Source organism: Alexandromys fortis, unplaced genomic scaffold (assembly GCF_014885135.2).
Source record: "Alexandromys fortis isolate MF-2015 unplaced genomic scaffold, M_Fortis_MF-2015_v1.1 scaffold_107, whole genome shotgun sequence".
Lineage (NCBI taxonomy): Eukaryota > Metazoa > Chordata > Mammalia > Rodentia > Cricetidae > Alexandromys > Alexandromys fortis.
The window spans coordinates 1,461,691-1,489,220 of record NW_026067987.1 but is presented as its reverse complement, the minus strand read 5'-3'; the positions used below and the strand labels follow the sequence as shown (position 1 = coordinate 1,489,220).

The following is a 27,530-nucleotide window of genomic DNA, read 5'->3' as shown; positions in this document are numbered from 1 at the left end:
TGCATTTCTCATGCTCTATATCAAGGAAGGCTGTACTCTACAGAACACACAATGTCTAAGTGAATGCCACCCCGACAAACAGGCCTGTGGTATCCCAGGACTCTGCAAAGGGATCAAATGCTTTTCTAGCCTGAGTTCCAATGTGTGGTTTTAGATCAGAAAACAAGCATACCAGAAACAAAGGCGCAGATAAGAATGTGAGACCTAAGTAGCATTATTTCCTGTTCCTAAAGGATAAATAGACCTAATTGTCCCTGGGCTTTTTTCCAACTCAATTTCATGACTATTAAGCATGAACTTTGTAGAGGACAACATCATCTTCATGTCACAATAAAAAATATATATGTGAGCTCTCAAAACCCATGGCAGCAGGCTGGACACTCCTTGCTTTAATGTGTGACCCAAATGTAGTAGTAGTAGTTCTTCATCAGGTTCACCAGTCTACAAATAATGAATGGCACAGAGACTAATTATTAATTATGAAAGCTTGGCCTTAGTTTAGGCTTTTTTCTAACTATAACTTAACTACCCCGCTCTTATTGATCGATGTTCTACCATGTGGCTCGGTTACCTCTCCTCTGTTGTATATGTTCCATTTGTTCTGTGTCCCCTTGACATCCCCCGCCCTGCTACATCTAGATCCATCTCTCTGACTTCTTTCCACCTGGAAGTCCCACCTGTTCTCGCCTTCCTAGCTTTGGCAATTCAGCTTTTTATTACAACAATCACAGCAACACATCTTCACATAGTATGCAAATATCCCACAAAACATAATTTATTCAAGGTGTCCCATAGAAAATCAAAGGTTGGACAACCCTGGATGAATATGGCAGCCAAATATCTTGATGGCTGCTTCCAGTTATTTTTATTTCCTCTGTAGGTTAACGGAGTTGGTTCTAGAGTAGATGCTTGGTACCTCTTCTCAAACAGGGATGAGCACTGAGCCATCTCTGGCATTCACAAGGTATGGGTCTTAGATGGGAATGTTGATATCCTGTCCCACATCCCCAGGCATAGAGATGCATACATGCACATATATGCATGCACGCACACATATCCATACCTACGTGAATAGCCAATTGACTTGTGTTCTCTCCCACTTAAATCTAATATCCACCTCCTTATGGTCAGTCTCTAACACAGTTTGACTGGCCCCTAATTCTGAAGGCTCTAATCAGAGCATGTTACTCTTTAGTGGGAATTGTAACTTCATGTGTGTTGTTTCGTTAACTTCACACATGGGTATAACTGGCTCCAGTATCTATATTTTAATGAGAATCTGAGGCTTTTTAGAAAAAAAAATCATTGGCTTGAGACATTGCAACTAAAATACAGTATGACTTCAAGCACAGATGTGAGCGCTGCTGCATTCTGCATCTTCAACCGGCGTTTGTTGATTGCCAGCCACTTAGACGTGTTGTCGCAGGAACCGCTGCTCCTTTCTCTCTCTCCGTCATTCGTCCTTGGGAAATGTCTCGAGACAGAAAGCATAAATGTGAGCATGAAAGTATTGGATTCCCCCTATAAATAGAGCCTGGTTGACATCCTCAAGTTACAAACTCATTCCACTGTAAATGGTAGAAAGCCCAGCCAGTAGTGATGCCAGTGAAATGGGGCTTGCTTTCCTCGTGTGGTAGGCACTCTACAGGCGGGCGCTCAGCACTGGTGGGGTCCTGATTCCTTGGTTTATGGTTATATTTCTTTCTTCATGCCACACACACACAAAAAAAAATGTGCTGACGTTCCAGATAACATATCTATATCCACAGGACAGAAAGTAGACAAGGAAAAAGATCGAAGATGGAAAGGCAGCCCCAGCTGAACAGGCCTGGTTCTTTCAAGAAAGCAAAAGTCTTTCCAGAGCTGCAAAGGAGTCTGGAAAGGATGGGTAGAAGAACTGTTGGGAACCCACGGTCCAGTTATTTGTTAGGCTGTTCGAATCTGCTCACTAAGGGCAAGTCACTGAGTCATGGTGGCCTGCTAGCCTCACTTCTGAAAGCAGAGGCAGTCATCCCCATTGTAGTTAGGGCAATAAGACTCATAGGGAACACAAGGGGCTGAGCCAGGACCAGTGGCTCAATGAGGTCCCATTTCCATAGGCTCCCATCACTGAATGTACCTTTGCTTCCAAAGCTCTTTTATATCTCATGCTCACTTTAGAAGTCCAGTAAAGAGCCAAGTCCTCTGCCAAGGTTGTACCCTGTGCTGATTGGCCAGGAGTGCATCATGGATCTCCCAGAGGTGGACTGGAGTCCTTTTTAACACACCTTAGCACTTTTCACAGTGCTCTGGCTCTCCTTAGATCTTCCACCTTAAACACGATCAGGAGGCTCCTCACTCAAAATGCTGGCTTCTAGGTGGGTAGTCAAGCTGCCTTGGTAACCCAGCAGGAGAGTCTCTGGTTTATCAGGGACAATCCAGTCATTCCAGCCTGCATCAGAACATTGGGTCCTTCTGTGTTCCTAGGGAGGTAAACACGGCCCAGCGTGGTTATAAAGCGTGGCACTGGGCGAGTGCTCCCCAGCACTTGAGTGTGATTGTTTTCCCAGGTCATTTTAACCATGTTCATATTCATCACCAGCAGGATTTTTGGTCACTTGGACCCTGCTGGGCATACCCTTGAGAGAGGCCAGAACAGAGAGTGCTTTGGAAGAACCTTCCTGAAATAGTGGGGAAAACACGTGCATCAGCTCACTTTAACTTGATGGAAACTGTGTGTTCAGTTGCCCTGGTAACCAGGCATCTGTGCAGCTGGCTGCGATGGGGGAACAGGTGGTGGAGTCAATTACTGTGTTTTTGTCCACTTAGGGATTGCTCTCATTGACATTAGGATAGAAAATGAATGGAAAGACCTTTCACCTTCTACCTTGTAGAAAAAGAGCCACTTTTCCTTAAGTAGGGATGCCTACACAGTAGGTATAGCCAATTAGTTATTATAATAATTAAAATCCTCACATACCTAATACATTTTTATTAGAGTCTATTGCATAGAGCAATGGGTTTCATTATGACATTTTCAAACATTTACATTATATGCTTTGATTTACCCCTCTATGATATGGGATGCCCCTCTTTATACTGTGAATATGTTTTGTTACCATTGGTTAATGAAGGTGCTGATTTTGGCCAACAGCCAGGCAGAATATAGCCTGGCTGGAAATCCAAGCAAAGATAAAAAGCGGAGAGGAGGCAGAGTCCGGGAGAGAAGCAAGATGTGAGGAAATAAGCCACGAGTCTTGTGGTAAAATATAAAATAATAGAATTGGGTTAATTTAAAACTAAGAGCTAGTTAGTAATAAGCCCGAACCATCAGCCAAACTTTTTTAATTAATATAAGCCTCTGAGTGTTTAGGAAGAAGAGAAACCTTTGTTTACAGCCCCCTTCGTGACTCTCAGAATTTTTTTGACAATTTCCTCTTTCTGTGGGACCTTCTTTTTATTTGTGGTCCATTGACCACCAGGCCACAGGACAGAAGGAGCAGAAGCGGTGAGCAGGGCTTTGTATGGCCCATGAACATGGTAGAAATAACCTCCCAGGCGACAGTTTCAGTGTTACAGCTCAGCTTTACTCCAGAGTAAGGGAGCAATAGATATATAGGATGGGAACTGCAGGGGGAGGGGCATCACCTAATTTGCATTATGCAGCCTGCTCCTATCAGAAAGCTCCGAGTATAATGCCTGGTTATCATGTGTGGCAGCATGGTCCTATTGTGAAGCTCCTGGCACAATGTTTCATATGTGGCGTCAGGAGAGAGCATTTGCAGGAAACTATGTCAAAGGTCACATCTAAGGTCAGCCAGGCTCAGGGACAGTTTCCAAATAAGGTCAGGCAGAGAGTAGGAAACCCCCACAGCAGGCAGGGGGAGTCTTCCCTCTTGCACGGAGTTCAGAGAGAGATGTCCAGGCATGGTGGACTGCAACCTTTAACCAGCAGGGCCTCCCATCATCTTTCCTCCAAGCAAATGTCTTCACCAGACTTCAGGATCTAAACCAGTTTTCATTAGTTCTGTGGGTGTCCTTTGTGGGTGAATTTTTGCTAACTCACCATGTCCCTGTCTAGATGTAAGACAACCATGGTCATGTTTGATGCATGTGGCTGTATTGTGTTGGATCTTTGTGGTCTCTAGCATGTCTGAATGGTGAGAATATCAAGATCAATGCAAACTTACAAGCTCCTCCTTTCCATCTATGATAATGAGTATCTTAGTTGGGGTTTTATTGCTGTGAAGAGACACCATGGCCACGGCAAGTCTTCTAAAGAAAAACATTTAATTGGGGCTGGCTTACAGTTCAGAGGTTTAGTCCATTATCATCATGGCGGCTGACACACAGGAAGACTCTTAGCTGGAGAACAAGCTGCCTGGTCCTTAGGCAGCAGGAGGTGAACTGATTTGAGCTTCAGAGACCTCAAAGTCTGCCCCCTAGTGATATGCCCCCTCCAAAAACATCATACTTACTCCAACAAGGCCACAACTCCTAATAGTACCACTTTCTATGGGCCTGCTGGGGACCATTTTATTTAAACCACCACAGTGAGGGTCAGACTACCAGTCTTTATGGTTCCATTTCTGTGCCCTGACTGGGGCTTGTCATCAGGAAGCTGTCTCCGTCTTATTTTAGCAGCTGTTGGGCTTTTATTATTTTACCAACAGAACACTAATTACTGCTGCTTTTTTTCTTTCTCCCATTATGTTAAAAATAAATAAATTCTCTTGAGGCCTGAGGAGATAGCGCTGTCTATGAAGTGCTTGCCATAGAAGCAAGAGGACCTGAACTCCACCCCTAGTATCCATGTAGTAAGCTGGGCATGGCAGTAATTTCAGCACTGGGAGGCAGAGACAGACAGACTCCTGGGGCCTAGCCTCTTCATCAGTCTCGAGGCCAGTGATAGACCCTATCAAAAACCAAAATGGATGGCTTCTGAGGAATGAAAGCTGTGGATATATACACACATGTGCCCATGCATACTTGTGCAAGCACACACAGATGTCTGATGTAGACAGAGTCCTGCAGGCACATAGTGTTGAATATCATTCCACATGTAGCAAAGCAGCATATTCCTGGAAGATGCTGGGGACACAGTGCCTCTGGGGTGATTGTGTCCAAGGCAACCCAAAGCAAAAATCTCCAAATTTTCAAACTGAATTTCTAATGAACACTTCTTGTCTTTAAATCAGATAGTACTGGGCCAGAGTCAGCTGTTTTCTGGCAGGTCTTCATCTGACCTTACAAGCCAACAGAGGGAAGTATAGTGTGTGGTGTGTTTAAAGTAGGCAACTAATAAAGAGCCAGACCAAGTCTTTGGGTTTTACCCAGCACCTATCTTTAAAACATATTTACTTTGCAAAGTCGAAAAGGATAGCCAAGATTTGGAATCCCCAAACATATTTCTTCAGAAAGTTACTGTTTATGGGAAAATAAATTTTACATCATTGTTCACTGATGTTTCTTGCCAAAATGAATTATTTGGTGGGGTTTAGCCATCTCACAAGTGGATGAAAGAATTTCAATGGCTGGAGAAGAACTTTTATCAGAGAGGACCACAGCCATAACTTCAAAATGTTAAAAAGTCTCAGTTTGGACTCTGCTAGTTTTAAATTACTTAGAAATTAAGAGAATAGGCCGAGCGGTGGTGTCACAAGCCTTTAATCCCAGCACTCGGGAGGCAGAGGAAGGTGAATCTCTTTGAGTTCGAGGTCAGCCTGGTCTACACAGCTAGTTCCAGGACAGCTAGGGCTGTTACACAGAGAAACCCTGTGTCAAAAAATAAAAAAGCAAAAAAAAAAAAAGGAAAGGAAATTAACAGAATACATATATAAATTACACTTATTTTGGTTTTTTTTTTTTTTTTATAAAGGGATTGCTGTCAGGGTGTGAATGAAAGACAGCCTTACTATAGAAAGTGAAAAAAAAATCGAAGGCTAGAGAGATGGCTCAGCTGTAAAAGGCTACGCTCACAACCCCCCCCCCAAAAAAAATAGAAAGTGAAAAAATTCTGGGAACTGTGATTGGCACCCTTAAAATGACACCAGTGTTATGTCACTTGAACTATGCATAAGGTTTTATTATTCCCCACTGTAATCCCAGATAAGGATTCTGGGGTTGGGATGATTATTTGCCCAAGGTTGATCAAATCTAAACCTACACCTTGACTACCAAATGAAAATGCCACATCACTTACAAATAATGACCCGTAATACCTAGATTATATCTTTCAGAGACTATATATTGAAAACTGGAAGATGTAGTATCTAATCCTTTATAGCTTATATATTTGTGCATATGGAATATATTTCCATGTATATGTATGTATATATATATGGGATGTATATACATATATATGGAAAACATTTTCTAATGTTAATGCTCTTTGACAGCATTTTAAAGGCTATTAACACTCCATCAAGCTAATGTGAGGGGAAAAGTCATTTAAATACTGACCTTATCACAGTTAAGGTTTTAATGGTTAGAAACTGGAATAAAAATCCCAGATAGCCCCTCCTCTTTACAGGCAAAGTTTTATTTATTTATTATTTATTTTCTGTTGTGCTGCTCTGACTGTAGTAACCAAGAGAATAACTTAATGGGGAACTATGCATGTGTTTCGCAGCTTCTCAAGTTTCAGTCCATAGTTTTGCCCCCATGTGCTTTTGCAGGGCATCAAGGTGGGGAAAGTGTATATATAGCAGAGGACATTTTTTTCCCCAAGTCCTTTTTGAGATCTGAAAGCAAGACCCAACCCCAATGATGTACTTCCTCCAGCTAAGCTCCACCTTCTAAAGTTTCTAGAACCTCCCGGAAGAGTACCTACCATTCACTAGGGGACTGAGTTTCCAGTGCATAGCCCTTCACACCCGACTCCTAACACAGCTTTTAGGTGCAGCATGCCACTGTAATATTAACTAAGACTGCTGAGTTGCTTGGCAGTGGCTTTCATAAGAACATCTATTGTGAGCTGATTATAAGCCAAGGAGGGTGGATGTGGTTCCCCAACAGTAATATGACCCTTTCCTGTATAACAAACCTCCAAGCCTCCATATTCTATGCATACCCTGGTGTTGGGGAGACAGTAACCCTGCCAGGAGGTTCCCTGGGGGTATAGAAGGGCGCACGAGAGCGTGAGGCTGAGTGAGCAAATTGAGAAAACGATTTTAAAGTAAAGAGCCCATGCTTGAAGAATGGCTGCTAGGCTTGAATGGGCCAGTTGATCCCGGCACCAGAGCCAAAGCTTGAGGTAGTGCCTTTGGTCTTTCCGTAAGCTCATACTATCCTGATACTTAGCTTTTATGTCTGAGGCTAAATTTAATGGCTCGATGCTGAAACTTTCATGGCTGTAGATAAAAGTCAATGAAAGAGTGACAGATAGAGACCGATTTATTTTCTGGCTCTGCGTGCCTGCTTCTCTTCCATGGGAGTGTGCTATTCAGATGGAAGCAATTCTTGATTGCTCTCATCTCATAAGAGGTTGTTTTGGGGACAGTGCAGGATAACTTAACAGTGTATATATTGGTTAACTCCTAAGAGTGCCTGTGTTTGTTTTTATATCGTGGATACCTTTGTCTCTGAGGTTAGCATGTGTTGCATTGAGCATGTTACTATGCAAAGGGTAAAGACCCTTCTGCCATACGGTCCTTAACATTCGAATCTGGACTCCTCCACTTACTGGCTTTGCCCATGAGTACGTGCCCCACATCTTCATCTGTGACATTGACCTGATAATGTCCAAGTTCTGGTGAATATGAAGTGACATGGCAGAAACTTCTTAGGTCACAACTGGCTCTGATGCATAGGTACATCACTTTTCTTCCTTTCCACACCTCCACCTCTAGAGCAGGGGCCAGGTGTTCCTGTCTTTCCAGCTTTTGACAGTAGGCTCATGCATCCATTAGGGCCTGCTGTTTTAAGGTACATAGTTAGATTGCTAGGTTACGTTATTAATTCGCTCTGAGCCTGTTGGCTCATTGGTAAGAGAAATAATTACCTATCAATCCTGCATACTGTTTTAAGTTGTATTTTTAAGAGATAAGGTATACCAAGCCCGCTGTCTGCACAAGGTAGGCACTCAGTGAGTAGGGTACTAGCACTAAATGGGCATGACTTTGAAGGACAGCTTTCCGGGCATCTTCCTGGTGATCCCAGATTCCTCTTCCGGGCATCTTCCTGGTGATCCCAGAGTCGTCTTCCGGGCATCTTCCTGATGATCACAGATTCCTCTTCCGGGCATCTTCCTGATGATCACAGAGTCGTCTTCCAGGTATCTTCCTGGTGATCACAGATTCCTCTTCCGGGCATCTTCCTGATGATCACAGAGTCGTCTTCCAGGTATCTTCCTGGTGATCACAGAGTCGTCTTCCAGGTATCTTCCTGGTGATCACAGATTCCTCTTCTGGGCATGTTCCTGGTGATCACAGAGTCGTCTTCTGGGCATCTTCCTGGTGATCCCAGAGTCGTCTTCCGGGTATCTTCCTGATGATCACAGAGTCGTCTTCCAGGTATCTTCCTGGTGATCACAGAGTCGTCTTCCGGGCATCTTCCTGGTGATCACAGATTCCTCTTCTGGGCATGTTCCTGGTGATCACAGAGTCGTCTTCTGGGCATCTTCCTGGTGATCCCAGAGTCCTCTTCCAGACATCTTCCTGATGGTCACAGATTCCTTTTCCGGGCATCTTCCTCATGATCACAGCGTCCTCTTGACTTCTTTGTTGGTGTTCTGTTTTTGTTCAATCACTTTCTAGAAAGATTGCTCAGAGTCTTATCCTTTTATTCTATACCTTCACCTTTTCTTAGAATTCTCACCCAAAACTTCAGCTACCACTTCCAGACGATTCTAAGGTTTTCCTGAATTCCATACTAGTTTACCTATCGACAGATGAATGCCCCAAAGGAGCCCCTTGAACTCAGTTCCCAGTGATGCAGTTCCTAAACTTCGCTCACGCTTCTCTAAACTGTTTCTACAGGAGACCTGCTCTGCCCTGTTCTGCCATCTGTGGGTCCCAATCCTCCTTCCATTTATTTATTTATTTATTAAAGATTTCTGTCTCTTCCCCACCGCTGCCTCCCCTTTCCCTCCCCCTCCCCCAATCAAGTCCCCCTCCCTCGTCAGCCCAAAGAGCAATTTATTGTCTGGTTATTCTAGTCTTGTTGTGACCATTTGAAAGCATGAGGAAGGACCCGACCCTGCTAATATGGGCCCTCATTGGATATACCATGTGTTCAGTGCTTGTCTAACTCCTACTTGGACCATGTACACTTCTTTTAGATAAAACTGCATTTGGGCTTCAGATCCAGCTGTTTTTCAGAGGACATATGGTACCATAGGTGTTTGGGTCTCTATCTCTAGGCCTGAAAGCTGAACATGAACAGCTGTTTGTAGGGCTTGCGACCTGAAGTGTCCGTATCTGTAGTTATGAGGCCTCTTGAAGGACAAGTCAGATCAAATAAGTAGGAAGATAAATGGGTGAGGTAGGGGATTTGAGTAGCACTATGAACATTAGGATGCCTTGGGCAGCCAGTTAAGAATTTGATTAATACAACTGTCTAATCATTAAACCCTTCTTCAGGCAAGAAATATCAGTCACATTTTTTTTATTTCATGTATGCTAAGTACTTTGGGTATGTACATGTGTGTGGGAGGATGGGTGCATGTATGTGTGTGTGCTAGAGAGAAAGAGACAGAGAGAGAAAAGACTGAGAGAGCACATAGATGGAGGCCACAAGTCAGCATGGTAGTGTTTTCCTTGTTGACTCTCCATCTTTTTTTATTGAGAGGGCTATCTCACAGAACCTAGAGCTTGTCAGCTTGGCTAGGCTAACTGGCCAATAATCTGGGGATCCCCCTGTCTGTGCCCCCCTTGTTCTATCACTGACATTACAGATGCAAGCCACTGCACCTGGCTTTTACATGGATATCGGGGACTAGAACTCAGGTCCTCATGCTTACACAGCATGTACTTCACCACCTAAGCCGTCTCCCTAGATACAGCTCCTTATTCTGGGTGAAGAAAATAAAGAATTGAATAGGTGAGAGTTTGAATATCATCTTTACCCAGACTGCTTTCATTCCAGTCTTTTCCCATCATGGTCTGCTTGTTTCTATTCTCTGTGTTTTGTCACTGGAGCTCCCCTTTGTAGACAGTGCTTGAGGTTGTATAATTGCCTTGATTAAAGCTCTCCTGTTAGCTTCTCATTTTCCCCTGGCCCATAGCCAGTCCTCCTGGCATCACTGTGAGACTCTAAGCCCTGACTCACATCCACTTTGTCAAACTCTGCTCTCACCGACCTTCCCATCTGGTCACAGTCGAGTATTAACTTATGCCTGAGCCTACTCTACCCTCATGTCTTTCCCCTCGTCTTCCTTTGGCTTTATTGTGTCCCTTCTGTTTCAGGGCCAAATAAATGTCACCACATCTCTAAAGATGCTTGAATTTTTTTTTCAGGATTGGTTCCACTTTAGTGACTGTGAAATACAAGTCCCTACGGCCTTGACCTTGTCTCTGTATGTTTTCAGTGGTCTGTCACCTCCCTAGTCTGTGGGTTGTATGATATATATCTAACATTCCATGTATGCCTGGATATATAGTAGATGAAATCAATGTTTATTAAAGACTTTGTCTTTATTATTAAAATCTTATTTCTCAAGCCTGGATTGTTAGTCAGTTAAGAATACCAATTTTAATTTAGTTATGTTGATCTAGTCATAGACTGGTTTTAGAAAGCACTTTGATATTATAACTAATATATTAGAACTGCCTCCTGTGTTTTGTGAAAATTTTTACTATTACTATTGTGTATGTGTGTATACATGTGCACGCTGTATTTGTGTGTTTGTGCACACGTGCATGCAGGTGTGCAAGTATGCACATTTGTGGACATGCTAGAGATTGATATGCATCTAACAATCACTTCACCTTATTTTTTGAGACTGCATCTCTCACCAGTTGGCTTGACTGCCTATTCAGCAAATACCAGGGATTCTCCTGTCTCTGCCTCCCCCATGCTGGGAGTACAAGCACACCTGTCACTGTGCCTGGCTTTTTGCCTGGATGCTTGGGATCTGGACTCAGATATTCCTGTTTTCACAGCAAGCACCTTACAAATTGAGCCATCTTCCCAGCCTCCTGTCTCTGCCCCCTTAAATAGGACTGGGGTGGAACCAGGGTCTTTTATATGCTAGTCAAGTGTCTACCACTGAACCCCATCCCTATCCTCATTTTGCTTTGAGATGAAGCCTCTTCCACGTTGCTCAGTCTGGTCTTGAACTTACTTTGTAGACCAGGCAAGCCTAGAACATGTACTTTTCCTGCCTCCAGTTACCAAGTAGCCAGCATTATAGGCTTGTACCACTGGGGCACCTTCCTCTTCTGTTTCATGATTTTTCTCGAAGAGGCTGAGGGCATGTAGAGCATATGAATGCTACCCACAAGTACTCGAAATTTCTATTTAACAGAAGCCTTGCTTCACATTTAGCTTACTGTTTTGTTGTCAGGACATTTGTAGTAGGAGCCGCGGGGCTCGAAATAATTACACGGAAACTGTGTTCTTTTAAACACTGCTTGGCCCATTACTCTTACTGGCTAACTCTCACATCTTGATTAACCCATATCTAATAATCTGTGTAGCACCACGAGGTGGTGGCTTACCGGTAAGATCTTAACCTGCGTCCATCTTGGAGAGGAGAGGCATGGCGACTGCATTCTGTTCTGTTTAACGCCTAATTTTCTGTCCTATCAAAGGCCAAGCAGTTTCTTTATTAATTAACCAATGAAAGCAACAGATAAACAAATGACCCACCTCCATCAAACATTTACTTTGTGTGTGTGTGTGTGTGTGTGTGTGTGTGTTATTTTGAGCTTTGATAGGCTATTGTGTAGTGAATAGGGCCTGAAATCAGTGTTTTTTCAAGGTGATTGGTTTGTTATGTTTCAAGTTACCTGTCCTTGATTGTGTAGTTTTCTACAATAAGCGTCTTTGGGTGGTAGTACGAGGGACACTGGAGCCTGAAGTACTGCTTGTAGCAGGCTAGCTGCAGCAGCTCTTCACAGGTCTACTTAAGACCTTATCCTGTGGACTCTGAAGCTGAACTCGAGGGACTCCTGATAATGCCCTTCACACCCCAGAGTTAGAGACTGTGCGCTCATGTCTGTGCTTCAGGACAACGGCTTCATGTGGATGCCTGTGAAGCTGGGACACAGATCTGCACAGCTAAGCTTGGTGCCCTCAGGACCAGGGCTGCAGCTCTAGAAGCAGAGTGCCCACCTGGGGTGTCTGAGGCCCTGCGATACCATTCCCGATACCGCAGAGAACCCAAGCTTAAGGGCCTCACTTAGGTAAGACCTGGCACTGCTGGATAGGACACCAGATGTGGCTACGTAGGTAGGCCCTGTCTTCAGAAGGGTTTGGGGAAAGATTGCAGGTGAACTGCAGCAGTGTGGATGCAGGGAGGACGGAAGGCGGACAAGCTTGCTTTACTCATTTCACCTGCTGCTTTAAAGGCTTAGGCTTAGAAAACAGGGTTGTTGGCTCCTCCGTTAGCCCAGCCCTGGAAGGTGGAACAGGAGATCACAAGTTCAGGGCCATTCTCAGCTTCAGAGTGAGTATAAGCCAGCATGGGCTATGTGAGAGACCCTTCCTCAAAAATAAATAAATAAATAAATAAATAAACAAACAAACCAAGTTAGAAGTACGTTCAAAGATGGGCAGGGTGAGAGTCCCGGCGAGGAAGACTGCAGCTGCAGAAGTGCAGAGGCCTTGAGTCAAACTACGTGTTCCTCTTGGTTTTCTGGTTTTGGTTATTTGATTATTTGCATTGAAGAAGACTAAATGCAAACAGAACTTAACTAGTTCTCTCTGGTGGAATTTATTTTCTCATCACAGTTAGAAAATCTGCAAAATGCATAGCTTTAACAAGAAAATGATACAGGAAGCATTACAGAAGAAAGATGAACTCTCCTTCAGGCCTGGGTGACTGATGAGCAAGCAGCTTAGCTGCAGTGTTGGGTGTGAGCATAGCTGCCGTAGAGTTGCTATGTTTTCCAAAAGTAGCTATATTACGTACACAAGGTTATCCGCATTAAAAAATGCTATTGCTACTGCCGGCTGATTTTTCTCTTCTTACCTAAGATTTGTTGATTGCAGCTGGAAGTCTCCCTGTGGTTTGCTTCAGCTTGTTAATTCCTGGCAGAGGGATGCTGTCCTGCTGGAGTCTGAGCAGAGCCATTGCCAGCTGGAGTGTTCATCCTGAAAAAAGTCATTAACAAACAAAATGCATATGAATGCCATACACCAGGGAAGGAAGAATAATGCCCGCAGGCATGTTATATGCTGTTAGCATTATCATGCGAAGCCTGCATGCTTGTCTGTAGGGAGATGTATTGTTGAAGGGAACACGATTATATTAAATATGGTCATTTTACGTTAGAAATTGGACAAACAGCTACATTTTGGGTTCATGAGTTAGCCTAGTGTAAGTCAAGAAGGCATTCAGGAAAAGACAGAATTCAGTAAGCCTTTGAAAAATAATCAGGTTTTTGTTGTTGTTGTTGTTGTGTGTGTGTGTTTATGGTTTTATTGTTGTTCTTGTTTTGGTTTGGTTTGGTTTGGTTTGGTTTGAGGAAGAACAAGGAAGCTGGTCCAGGGCTACAGTCCAGCTTTTGATAGTGTTAGAAGAGCTGTGGGTGATGATGCAGAGAGGAAGGGAGCAAAAGTGCAGGGAGCGGGGCTTAGACTACTGGGGCCAGACTGCAAATGCACTCGGTGTTCAGTTGTCCAGGAAATAGCAAGCAAGGGAAGGCGGTGAGAGCAGCCTTCGCAGGTGCAGGGAAGGCTGATGTTCCTGCTCTAAAGCAGTAAGTGGTCCTCCGGATCTATGGGTTCTGCATCTACGGACCCAGTCAACCTGGGTTGAAAGTATGATTTTTAAATTGCAACTGGAATGAAACCTCTACATACATTTTCCTCCTGTTGTTATTCCCCCAAGCAACACATTTTAGCAAACATTAACACAATAGTCTCAATGCATTAGATATTAAAAGTAATCTATAGATGATGTACTATACAGGTGGTATACATAGGCCATATACAGAGAATCCGTGCTGTTTCATCCCAGGGATTTGAACATCTTGCAACAGTCCCTCATAGTTATTAAAAGATGACTGTATTTAGTTCTTGAAATCTTTAAAATGCAGAAACAAAGAGGCCTGGTGGTCCATGCCTGTTGTCTCAGCTCCTGGGAGTCTGAGACAGGAAGGTAAAAATTGTAGGCCAGCCTAAGCTACCTGCCTCAAAAAATAAACTAAAAATGTAGATAATGAAACCAGAATCCTTTCAGTCCCCAGTGTACAAAGACACGTTTGGAAATGTTTGAGTTCCTCCCCGTCTCTCATCCTTCCTCTCCCACTCTGAACACATGTCATTTGTTTTTAAATCCAGACATTTGCCTTTGTTAATAGAAAGCTCCAGAATGCTTTGTTAGTGCCCATTATTCCCTTCTGTGGGCTTGCTACGGTTTACACTTATTTATATTGCAAATGACCCCACAGTAAAAGTCTTTTTGCTTTCTCCGTGATCATTTCCTTAGAAAGGGTTACAAGAAGAAGCAGTTCCAGGCCAAAGCAGGGCACTGTTCTTGATCTCTTGATACATATACATACCAACATTTAGTCTTTATGAAAATCATAAAGCCAGGATCCCTTCCATGGCGCCACAGACATTGCTTCCCCAGGGAATCGTTCAGTGTTAGTGGCAGGGAGGAGCAGTTTACAGCAGATCTTACAGCAGCTCACAGTAGCAAATGTACAAGCCAAGTGTACGACTGTGTGGTAGCTGAGGCAGGAGCTGAAAGGTTGGAGTGACTGGGTAGAAAGGAGTTTCTTTAAAACCAAATTTATCGCGTGTGTATGCACATACCATCATGCGTATGTAGACGTCATACAAAAATGGAGGGAATTGGCTCTTCCCTTTCACAGTGTGGGTCCTGGGATCAAGCTCTGGTGGGCAGGCCTGGAGGCAGGGCCATTACTCAGAGAGCTAGCTGTTCCTGGAGACTTCTTCACAAAGACTCTTTCTGTGTGTAGTGTTTAATCTAGTGCTCCTTGAGATTGGAAAGCAAACAAACATGCTAAGCGTGAAGGCTGCAGACTGGCAGGGAGCATGTCCTACCTCGTGTCCAGATGCCAACTTCCTTCTTCCTCTCTGTTGCTATAGCAACAAGTGCCAGCCAGCCACATTTGTCCTTGCTTGTTGACTCACGGGAGTTACTAAATGGCAAACTAAGCCCTCAGTGCAGTGCCTGGCACGCTGGAGACTTTACTACATGTCACTTCTGTCATTCCTCCTTGACTCAGATATCCTTTGACTGGAAGTGGCAGCTACCTGACCCAAAGAAGAAGACCAGTCTGTGGCCAGCACATGGACTGTGTCCACTGAGACAAGGAGGTCGCTGGCTCTGGCCTTCCTGTTCATCTCCCAAGTCTCAGTAAACCTCTAAATGGTCTTGTTAACACTTCTCAGGTATTTTGCCTTCAGTGGTGTTTGTAAGGTGTGCCCGCTCTTGTTTCTGTCTGAGACAGGATCAACACCTACCCTCCTTTTGTTCTTTGCTTAGTGCAAACCTTCTACTAGACTCATGCTCAGTATTTGTCAAAAATGAAGCCTAGAAAGTCATCCTTAGAATTAATGTGGACATCATGTCAGCTGCTGTCTGCCCAGATAGAGAAATAGTTTTCCTTCTCTGATTATATAGAATTTATATCTTATAGTAGAAATAGTATTATTTATAATACTAGATTTTGAGGGAAAGTACCAAGCTATACTCTATCATTAATTTTCTTCCAGAGTGATTAAAAATTGACTCTCCCTTATCAATTTTCTTTTTTACTCATGCTTCATATCTTTTCAAATATTGAAAGAATAGTGGATCAGAACCTCAGACTAAATAAGATAAATCTATTACTCTTTCATAATATAGCAAAATATTGTACTTATGTTAATTTCTATTTTGTTTGTAGTTGTTTTCAAACGTAGACACAAACTGTGAAGAGGAAAGAGCTAGCATTGAAACCTTTTTCAGATGATTGACAGGCTTGCTTTATCCCTTGCTGCACTGGCTTGAGAAACAATGGTCCCTGGAAGCCCCATATATTTCAGCGTTTGGTCCTGGTTGATGGAACTGTTTGGGAATGTTTAGGAGGTGTGGCCTTGGTGGAGGAGGTGAGCCCCTGGGGATTGGGTTTTCAGGTTTCAAAAGCCTGCACCATTCTCAGGTAGTTTCCTGCCTCAAGCTTATGCATTAGAATATAAGCCATGAACTACTCCTCCAGTAAGTGAGTTCCATGCCTGCCTGCCTGCCAGTCAGCCACTATGCTCCTTGCCATGATGGGCATGACCTCATCCCCAATAAATCTTGGTCATACCACAGTGTAAACAGAGGTATCTTTAATGGACAAGACAGCAGCCATAGAGAGCATTAGTAAATTCCAGAAATGGAGGAAAGAGTCTGTTCTTCATACTCCATGTCTATGAAAGTAAGTGCTATTTCCTTTTTAACCTGAGCAGGGGAAAGAAATGCTGTAGGAACCATTTTACAGGGACCAGAACTAGTGACAAGAAAGCGTCTCCTCCAATTATAAAAGTATCTTCTATGTAAAGATTGATGCTGAGATGCTTATGAAAAGAAATGGAGCCATTATCTCTCCGTAGACATGCCCATTGTCAGCACTGAGCTAAGAAAGCTCTTTCTTAGGCAGAAGCCAAATCGATTTCCAGTGCTAGGTAATCCTTTTATGCTCTTGGATCTTTTTAGGTACGTGTAAGCATTTTATAAGAAAAAGATAGATAATGCCACCTTAAATCCTGAGGTAAAATATGAGCATAAGCATGTTATTTCAGATTTCTGTGCCAGATCGAATCATTTGACGTTGCCAATATTCAACCTTTTCTGACTTAAGAGAAATGACAATTTCATAGGCTCAACTTAATAACTACAGTAGGCTTGCTAAGAAATCTTGCAAGCCTGTGGAAGAAAATGGATTTCATGTCGATTCTAGCTGTGTCCTGAAGACCTAACATAGCTCTGACAGGTGACTCTAATCTTCATTTTAAATATAAAAGGAAAGGATCAACACCGACAAAAACAAGTTCAATAAAATATAAATGAGACCGGGAATAAAATGGAAATGTTTTAACTGTACTCTAGGGAAAGTCTGTTAAGAAACCAATTTAGATCCAGCTGGCTCCGTGGGATTGACTGAAGCCAGAGCTTCTTCAGTGGAAATCCATCAGTATTGGTACAAGCTGATGAAAGTGTCTGTATTCATAAGCACGAAGGCAGCATCACAACAGGAGGCTAAAAAACCTGTACTCAAAACAGGAAAGGTCGTGGCTACTGGGAGCGGTGCTGGCTGTGTCTTGAATTCAGCAGGAACATGCAAGGAGTAAATTGTTTCTGGCTTTCAAACAGCTTGTAACTTCTCATAACCGCCATGGAGTAGAACACATTGTCTCCTGAAATGCCACTCACAAAGGATAAAGTCACATGACCTGGGCTATGCCTGTCTCCATCCCCAGTGTGGTGGTTATTTGTGCTGTTTTGTTTTTTGTTTGTTTTAATTGTTTGGGAATTTTAGACATGAGTATATTGTATTTGATCAAATCTATACCAACTCTCTTCCCTATTAATTCCTTCCCTATTTCTATCACAGCTTTTCCCTCCCCATCTCAGGTGCTTTGTGATTTAAACCCACTGATTCTGCTTAGTTCTGCCAGTATATACATGTGTGTTGGGCCATTTACCAAAGCATAGGCAGTCTCTCAGGAGCTGTATCCTTGAAACAAACAAAGCAAAAACCCAACTCTCCTCTTTTCCAGCAAGCATAGATTACCAAAAGCATCTCAGCTAAAAGTAGGACTTCATGATCTCTTCCTCCATCTAAGGTGGAAACTTGGTTGACTTAATCTTGTGTGTATCTGGATGTTTCTCTCCTACCTGCAGTTTCGGAACAACCACTCAGAGGCTTAATATTAATTATAAACATTTGGCCAATGGCTCAGGCTTATTATTAGTTAACTCTTACAATTAAATTAACCCATTTCTATGAGGCTCATGGTTGTTACCTCACATCTTGCTTTTCCAATGTCTGTTAGCATCTGTTCTGACTCTGTTCTTCTCCCTGTATCTTTGCTTGGATTTCCTGCCTGGCATGATTCTGCCTGGCTATTGGCCAAATCAGCTTCTTTAATAACCAGTGGTAATAAAATGTATTCACGGCATACAGAGGTGCATCCCACATCACTTGTGTGTGTGTCTTATACTTGCATTTACAACTGTCATGAGTATGTGCAACCCATGAGTATGTGCACTGCCCTGTCATGTTCAAAAGCCATAGTTTGCTGTTGTGTCCACTGCCTCTGACTCTTACAGTCTTTCCCCTGTTCTTTGGTGATCCTGAGCCTTATTTAGAACTGAGCACTCCACCGTCTCTTGTTCTTTATCAGGAGTCTCTGTATTAATCGCCATCCACCAAGAAAAGAAGGTTCTGTAATGAGGATTGAGAGACGTGCTAATCTTTGAATATAAAGATAAAGACTTAGGAGGCAGCTTAATTCTGTTTGGTTAGCTTAAGAAAAATAGGAAGTTCTCCCCTGGGGCCTTGGAACCTTGGCCCTGTTAGGTTTTTTTTTTTTTTAATGCACAATTAAATCTTGTCTTAGCCTATTTTTTTTCTTGATATGACAGAATACTTGTGAGGGAGTAACTTATTTCGAAAAGATGCTTGCTTGGTCTTATTATTCTGGAGGCTAGGAGGTTGAGCATCATGCGTCCAGCATCTTCATGGCCTGGGATAATGATGATGAGCTGCTTCCAGCTTGGGGAACGTGACAAGGACAAACAGTACCAACAGATAGAAGGCAGGGTTGAAGTTGCTGTCCCCACTCTTAATTGCAGCTCATCTAGTTCCAAGAAAGCAAGAACTTAGTCCTGAGAAAGAGCATCAATCCCTGCAGGACAGCTCTTCCGCTGTGGCCAGACACTTCCTACCCAGCCTCACTCACAGCATTGCTGCTCTGGGGACCAAAACCCAGTGTGAGTTTTGGTGGCAACAAGCCATGTTCAAAGCATAGAAAATCTGTACCTTCAAAAGGCATAACTCAATAAAATATGAATTTTGGTTTTGTAGTTAACTTTTATGTGTTGTAATTATGGAGGTAAATATGAAGTCGTGCAGCATGGCATATTGTACATAAAAGCCACTGATTTCAACAAGAGATACTATATTATCATATGGTGACTTAATACATGGCTCAGATCAGAGTCATGGGGAGTGACCTCATGAATACAAAGTGACTTATTGATACTTCCCACCAGGGTATCAAAGAAGAAGCACCTCAAACTCTGAAAACTCTGTGGTTTTACGAGACATTCTCATTTCTGCTCATGTTTGCGGGTCATTATTATCAAGTTGTAATTCTCTCCCATTCTTTTTTAAATTTCCCTTTGTCCTCTGTCACCTTCAAGCCTAATGAAGCTGGTCTGTGATCTGTGACAGAGCAGTTAAGGAGACGTGTTTAGTCTCCTTGACATGACCAGGCACCGTGTCACGAGATAATGTCTTGGGCATGAGAATGGCATCCTGCTAATTATTTTTCAAGAAATAATGGCATGTCAGGCCCTGAAACTGAAGCCTGCTGCCTTCAGTTCATTAGACAAGAATGAACTTGCCCATGCCTATGCATAGAATGTGGCCACTAAACGCAAATGGATGTTTGTTTTCCTGTGCTTCCCCCCTCCCCCCCCGAACGAGGCACCATTTAGAAAGATCCAAAGATGATTTATCTGTGCTCTGAAGGTGCAAGGGGACTGAGTGCGTGCAATGTCACATCTTTATTATCAATCTCATCCTGAGCCCCAATTAACAGGCCTGTCACGCACTCTCATTAAAGTCGCTTTGCAAAAGGAAGGCTGGAGGGTTTTAATGATGTCACAGAGCGGGGAGGAAATCAGATAAGTCCCACGAGTTCTGTTGATTCTTGCATGTGTTCCTTTCCAGCTGAAGCCAGAATCTAAGACAGAAACTCCACTCTGAAGGTGTAGGATAAGAGGGGCTGAGGGACTTAGATGGAAGGACAGTCCATTATCTCCCTGTATCCTGTGCCCAGGGATTGTTGTGGAATCTTGTCAGAGACTATTTAGCAGAATCCTAAACTCATCCAAGCCATCAAAACAGCCTTTGACTCAGCACAGACCCTTAAGTTTCTACCATGTTGGGCAGAGTTCTTTCCCCTCAGAGCAGGGACTAGAGATCCCTGTGGAACTGGTGGGAGGGGGGGAGCAACATGAGTCTCCTGGAAAATAATAATTCCCTCCTGTTGTGGTTTGAATCAGGTGTTTCCCATATTCTCAGTTATTTGAATACTTGGTCCCCAGTTACTGATGCTGTTTGTGGGAGCTTAGTTGGTGTGGCCTTCTTCATGGGAGTGTGTCATTGAGGGTGGTTTGTCTATAAGACTCCTGCCATCCCTAGTTTGCTCTCCACTTCCTGTTTGTGGTTCCAGATGTAAGCCCTCAGCTTTCAGCTCCTGTTGCAGTTGCCATGACTACCTGCAGCCATATTTTTCTGCAGTGGTAGTGATACACTCTTATCCCTCTAGGACTGCAAGCCCCAAGTAAATACTTCCTTCTATAAGTTGCCTTGGTCATGGTGTTTTATCACAGAAGTAACTAATCAAGAAGTAACGAATACAATTTGTCTGGAAGAAAGTATTATGACAGATTCTTTTAGTTACTTGCTTATTTTTAAATAACTTGTGCACTCCAGAGGCAGAGGCAGGCGGATCTCTGTGAGTTCGAAGCCAACCTGGTCTACAAGAGTTAGTTCCAGGACAGGCTCCAAAGCTACAGAGAAACCCTGTCTCGAAAAACCAAAAACAAAACAAAACAAAACTTGTGTACATGTGTATATATGTGTCATGTGCATATGTGTGTTTCCATACATGTAGGCACATGTGTGTAGGTGCTACACATCTCAGTGTCCAAATGACCTTTGACTGACCGCTGACACAGCCCAGGGTCACCTGAGAAGTATCCATTAGGGAATGCCCAGATCAGATCAACCTGTGGACATATCTGTGGGGATTGTCTTGATTGGTCGTTGATGTAGAAGGCCCATCTTATGGATCTTACTCCTGTGACAAAATGCCAAGAACGTGAGCAACTTGGAGAGGAAAGGGTTTGTTTCTCTTACACTTACACATCACAATCTACCATCGAAAGAACTCAAGGCAGCAACCTGGAGGCAGAAACTGATAGAGGCCATGGAGGAGTACTGCTTACTGGATTTTTCCTCATGGCTTGCTTAGCCTGCTTTCTTATAGTTCCAAGGACACTATCCCTGGTGTAACACTGCCCACAGTGATCTGGCCCCTCCCACATCCATCATCAATCAATCAAAAAATAAAATGTACCACAGGTATGCCCTGGAGCCAATTTGGCGAGGGTATTTTCTCAGTTGAAAGTTTTCTTTTCCTAAATGGCATCTGGTTGGGTCATGTTGCCAGTATAAGGACTTAGGCCACTGTGGATAGTACCTTCCCTGGGCCTGTGTGTGGGTATGTATGTGTGTATGTATATGTGTGTGTTTGTATATGTATATTTGCTGACTAAGGGGCTGGAGAGAGTTTAAGAGTATTTGACGCTTTTGTAGCAAATCTAACAATCCATTCCCATCAGACAACACAGAGTTGTAACATGAGGTCCTGCTTGTTGAGATTTCCCAGACATTTAGTCCCAGAGAAAATCACACAGATAGTCTACATTAGGTTATAAACTGAATGGCCCATTAGCTCAGGCTTCATATTAGCTCTTATAATTTATATTAACCCATTATTGTTATCTATGTTAGCCACATGGCTTTTTCAATGGGGTAGATCACATCCTGCTTCTTCGGTGATCTGGACAGGACTGGGAGGAATGGGCTTCCTCCTTCCTAGAATTCTCCTGTTCTCATCGCCCTGCCTCTACTTCCTGTCTGGTTGACCTGCCTATAATTCCTGCCTGGCCAATCAGCATTTATTTAAAACATGATTGACAGAATACAATTATCCCACACCACAGAGTCACCTATAACTCCAGTCCCATGGGATCCAACACCCTCTTCTAGCCTCTGCAAGCCCCTGTCCGTGTGCATGTGTGTGCACGCGCGCATATTCGCATGCGCATACACACACACATACACACACACACACACACACACATACACATGAATAAACAACTCTTTGGAGGGAGGAGTGGGGAGGGGAGAGCTCATGAGTGCTTGCATTCCTCCATGGTTTCTGCTTCAAGTTCTCACGTGAGCTCCTGCCCTGGCCTCCCTCAGTGATGGACTATAATCTGTAAGTTTAAATCACTTTTACTTCCCCCAAATTTCTCTGGACAGAGTGCTTCCTACAGCAGTAGAGTGAACACTTGGTTACTTTAGCTAGTCAGTTTGTCCTGGGGGTCTTCTCTCTCGATCTCCCAAGTGCTCAGGTTATGGGTGGCTGCCATAGGGCCCAGTTTTTATGGGGCTTCTGAACTCTGGCCTCATGCTGTGTGGCAAGCGGTTTAGTCACCTACCTCCCCAGCCCCTGTGTAATGTTGTTAACTGACCTGTTTTCATTGTACACGGTACTGGGTTTCACAAGGACATTTTCATTCATGTGTGTAATGTGGTTTGAGCACACAGCTTCCCTCTTCTGTCCCCCTTTATGTTACTTTTTTTTTTTCATATCTGTGACCTACAAATGGTTAAGAAACAACTGTTCTTGCTTTGCTCTGCACTTTTAATCCTAAAGGAGGTTAGGCAGAATTTGGTTTAGAATGTCAAGGAGATTTAGATTTGAATTCTCTTTGATACATTTGAATTGAGTAAATTTAGACAGGCTGCAGATCTTCCCTGAACCCAAGCTTTTTCAAGTGTGACCCAAGGATAAGAAGGCTTATTTTAAAGTTGTAGTAATAGATGAACTAAATATAGAAGCAGTACATGCTAAGAGCATTTTTCTCCTTCTAGTTCCTTCTGAATACAAATGAACAAACGCACCTGCTCTGTCCTGTTCCATGTTGGCTCATGCCCAGATCTGTACATGGTGCCTGGCACACTGGAGATACCAAATGTTGACTCAATACATGGACAGAATGCCTTGGTTTAATGCCCAGTGAAGTCTTTGCCTACAGTGATGCTCATTCAAAGCGCCTATTTTCTAAGAGAGATTTGGGTGCCATCTTTGGTTTTGCTGATGCCCTTCTAAGCCAGTTAGCCCCATGTCCTGTGAAAATGTTCTGGATACATGAGAAGGCTTGATCTGCTTAGCCCATGATCTAGGGCATGATCTGTGCCAGGACTGGACAGCCTAGTATGCAGAATTAATTGATCTGGCCCCTTGTCTGGTTTCATAAGTACAGGCTTATTGCAACATGGCCATGTTCGTTGACTTACCTGTTGTCTGTGGCTGCCTCTATGTCTGGCAGAGCTGAGCAATTCTAACAGAGACCATGTGAAATGCACAGCTGTTTTTGTACTGAAAAATCCTGCTACTCCGTGTGTTGCAACACCCACTCCTTACTTCAGCTCTTCAGAATTGGTTTTTATTCTGTTTTATTTTGCATAAGAGTCTCTCTCACTACAAAATCTGACCTGGCTGGCCTCAAACTTGCAGCCATACTCTTGCTTCAACCTCCCAAGTTCTAGGATTGCAGGTCTAAACCATTGTGCCCAGCTCAATATTGGCCTTAAGAATGTCCCTTTCAATGGATGGGAAGCTAAGAACTAACAATATTACAATTTGGTTCAGGTCTTAATGAATCCATAGCCCATGGCATTCACACTGATACCTGTCAACTCAGCACAAACCTTGTTGAAACAGTCCCACCCTACCAGCCTTCAGACCAGCATGGAGAACAGGCTAGGAAGGTGCTTCAGAGTCATGATACAGTCCTGGAATTTGTCTGCAATCTACCTCAAATCAGTCACGGGATAGAGGAAGGACTGGGGGACCACATGCAGATGGAAGGGTGGGTGCAGATGGGTGGTAGCGAGTTTTCAGTTGAGTATGAACACAATATTGCTTCCCAGGGGGCATTTACAAAACTTTGAATGGCTATGGTTGCTGGATGTGGCGCTCACACTAGCCTTGATCTAGAATACATAATGTGTGTGCAGTGTCAGCCTGAGGCTACCTCGTGGGTGGCTCCTGCTGCATCCATTTAGCTGCGAGGGCTTTGGATATCCTAAGTGGCTTCTTGGAACCCTCACTATTGGATCTGACTCGAAGTTGGAGATGAAAGTTCTTTCATGGAAAAATTCATCCTGATGGAGATTTGATTGTTTTGGGGGTTTACAGGTAAAGTCCAGGGCTGCTTCTGCTGTTACCCCATCAGTCCAAGACCCCTCCTCCTCCTTCTGTTTTTACCTTCCGAATTAATTTTCCAAACTATGCACTGGTTATGGATGAACAAAAGACACAAAATTGGAAGCTTCATCTTTTTCTCCTGTAACCAGCAGGGCTTTTGCCATGAAGGGCAGATAAAACCAGTAACAGCAACAAAGTTACAACCACCCATCTGGAAGTGACATGTTTGGGCAATTCATTTATCTGCCAAAGGCTGTACCTCGTGAAACCTGGCAGAGCTGCCGTCCATTACCCTGTAAAAATGGACGTTGGATCCTTGGGTTGGCAAGGGGAGAGGTGAGAAAGATTAGGCCCCAAGTGTTCTTCCTGCTGGGCTGTAGTCAGCTGTCAGCACAGCTGCCATCAGGGAGTGTCAAAGACTCTGACACTTTGTCAGTAGGGAGCTGCTGCTAGAAGATTCCGCAGGAAGGCTGCAAAGCTGTGGGGTGGACAGGAAGGAATCAAGGCTATAATTAACCTTCGGTTCCATTGTATTCTATAGCGGTGACCCCTGTTCCCCAACAAATGACACCCCAGATTCTAACCCTGTGGCTCACTCACTCATCTTTCTGGCTTATGCTGAAAATGCAAACAGATTTTCAAAAGCAGTGGGGCTGCTTTGGTGTATTGGCGGTAGGCAGGAAAAATGAAGTGACATTTGTTCTGTTGTACCGCTGGAACCCATGGGGGAATGATGGGCTGATTAAAATTGCAAACAATGAGTTAATTGATTAAAATTCTGGACCTATTTAATTATTTAAGGCGAATGCAAATAAACTCTAATACAAAATATCTTTGTCTTTGTGGCTCTTTTGACTAATTCCTAACATACTTTAATTCTGTTTTGTTTGTTTATTTGTTTTTGTTTCTAAACTTTCGGCAACCCAAATAGCTCTATCTTTCATATTGTTTGTGTATGCCTCTCGTTGACCAACCTGCTGTTATGTGCTTATATTTATGTCGTGGGAATATGCGTATTCTGGACTTGACAGAGACTACAGGAAGAAAATTAAAAACTATTAATGACTGTGGTATTCTTTGAGTTGGGAAGATTTGACAAATTTAATAGGACTTTAATTTCTATGGATAAGGAATGCTAGAGGTGATACAATGACTTCCTAGGTAGGGAAAGGGCTCTGCGTGGGACATAGAAATTGATGTAAATGCTGCTCCCTAGAGTTGCCGTACATGGTGTACCGGGTATGAGCAACTCATTAATCCGAGGAAGGAGAAAGCATGTAATTGTATTTGTTCTTCCTGCATCCACATTAAGAAGGCGGGCTCCTGGTGTATTAGTATTTCTGCACAGCTTTGTTTCTCTTTATCTTTAAATCATGTGTAATTTCATGAAGGGTTCTAGTTTTTTTTTTTCTTTGTGGTTGGGGAGTTGGGGTAGTAGTGGTGGTGGTGGTTGGGGTGGGGGAGGGGTGCGTCCTGAGGCCTACAGTGCATGACTGCCAGTTTTGCCAAACTCACATGTTGCACTTCTCTGTCTGCCAGGGAGAAATGCCTGCTGCCTCTCCAGTTGGCGTTGGAATCAAAGAATGTGAAGCTGGCCCAACATGCTTTGGCCGGGATGCAGGTATGACTTTAACTGCATGCAGTCACGTGACAGAAGCTGACAGACCACACTGGCATCTAAAGGGCAAATCATTAGCATTTTAAATACTGGCTGTCTGAAAATGTGATTGAATTAATAGAATACCTCCAGAAGGGACACGATCTTCTTATTGCCTCCAGAATGTCTCTGGACATAGTATTACTTGGTTGAGCCTCTGTAGTAAAACATTGATTTATAGGGACCCAGCTAAGCCCTAAGGAGTTTATATCCATTCAGATCTCATCCGCATTCCACATCTGTGATTTGGTGTAATCGAGATTGATAGTAAAGTAAAAAGATTTTATATTTGTATACAATTACATATCGTACATTGAGCGGACTCCCCCGTGTACCCTAGCTTTCCTGTTCTCCCTTCCCCACCATTAGTCCCCTCTGTTTCTCTAGACAGTTCCCTTCTGTTTTCATGCAGGTAGCCATACATGATTTTTGTTTGTTTGTTTCTACATGGTACCTGCTAATCACAAATGAGAGAAGCCATGATGCTTATTTTTCTGGGAGTGACTGAATACAATGATCTTTGTTGTACCCATTTTCCTGACTATGACATGGCATTTTGATTGGCATATATTTACCATGCTTGGTAATGTGGTCTCATAAAGGTATTTCATACATGTATAAAATATACAGCATTCACCCTACTCTCTTCGCCCTCTCCCTCCAGCCCCCCTGTATTTCTCCGCCCCCTAGCCCCTCTGTTTCCCTTTCTTAATCCCCCGTTTCCATTCTTTCCCCACACATCTTCCTTCCACTGAAACATGTATGACTTTATGTATCTCTGTAAAATACAAGCCCTGGGAATAAGAGAAAAACATCGTATTTGTCTTTCTGAATCTGAACGTGTTTTGCTTTTTAAAAAATTCTACAGTTAGATTGATGAATGGATTAATATATTGTGTTTCTACGACAAAGCTGGGAAGAAAAGAAAAAAAATTCTTTGGTCTAATCCAAAAAGTGAGATTACTTGAACACATGTCTTTCTCTGAGCATTTGTGTTTTACACCACGCAGAGTGGCTCTGATCCCAACTGTGAAAGGTGATGGCTGTCTAAACACGTTGCTTTTATAAGGTGAAGCCACATGAGCCAGAAATCAGCTCCCTTAGCCTCAGTGGATTGGGAGTAGATAATGTGTATTTTAACAACAACAACAAAAAGCCATAGGAAATTTTAATGCGTCATTGTTAATGTTCTTCAAAGGCTTTGATTTCTGGAATTGGACCATCTGTAGCAATAAATAAGGAGTTGTTTAGACCTGCATTTTTCTGTTTTCTCTAGCGTCGTATAGATTTCCCATTGTGTTTGTCTTTCCGATTCTGCGGCATTTAAAGCTGGGGGGGGGGGTCCATGTTTTCTAGAGCTTGCTTAATTGTATTCATGTTGGTGATTAATGGCCGTGTCTCCTTTTATGAGTCCTTGCTCCCTTGTGGCCTAGTGACATTAGGCACAAATGTGGAACTTCTGTCTCACTGCAAGAGAGCATCAATATGAACC

General features: G+C 43.2%; 1 protein-coding gene across 1 annotated transcript in view; it reads left to right on the top strand.

Annotated features, from left to right (window-relative positions):
* Arfgef3 (ARFGEF family member 3) overlaps positions 1–27,530 on the top strand; it is a 148,773-nt gene that overhangs the window by 24,966 nt on the left and 96,277 nt on the right. Inside the window, exon 3 of the mRNA XM_050159506.1 lies at positions 25,921–26,002. Within this exon, the coding sequence (XP_050015463.1) occupies positions 25,921–26,002 (82 nt within the window). The remainder of the gene's footprint in view (positions 1–25,920; positions 26,003–27,530) is intronic.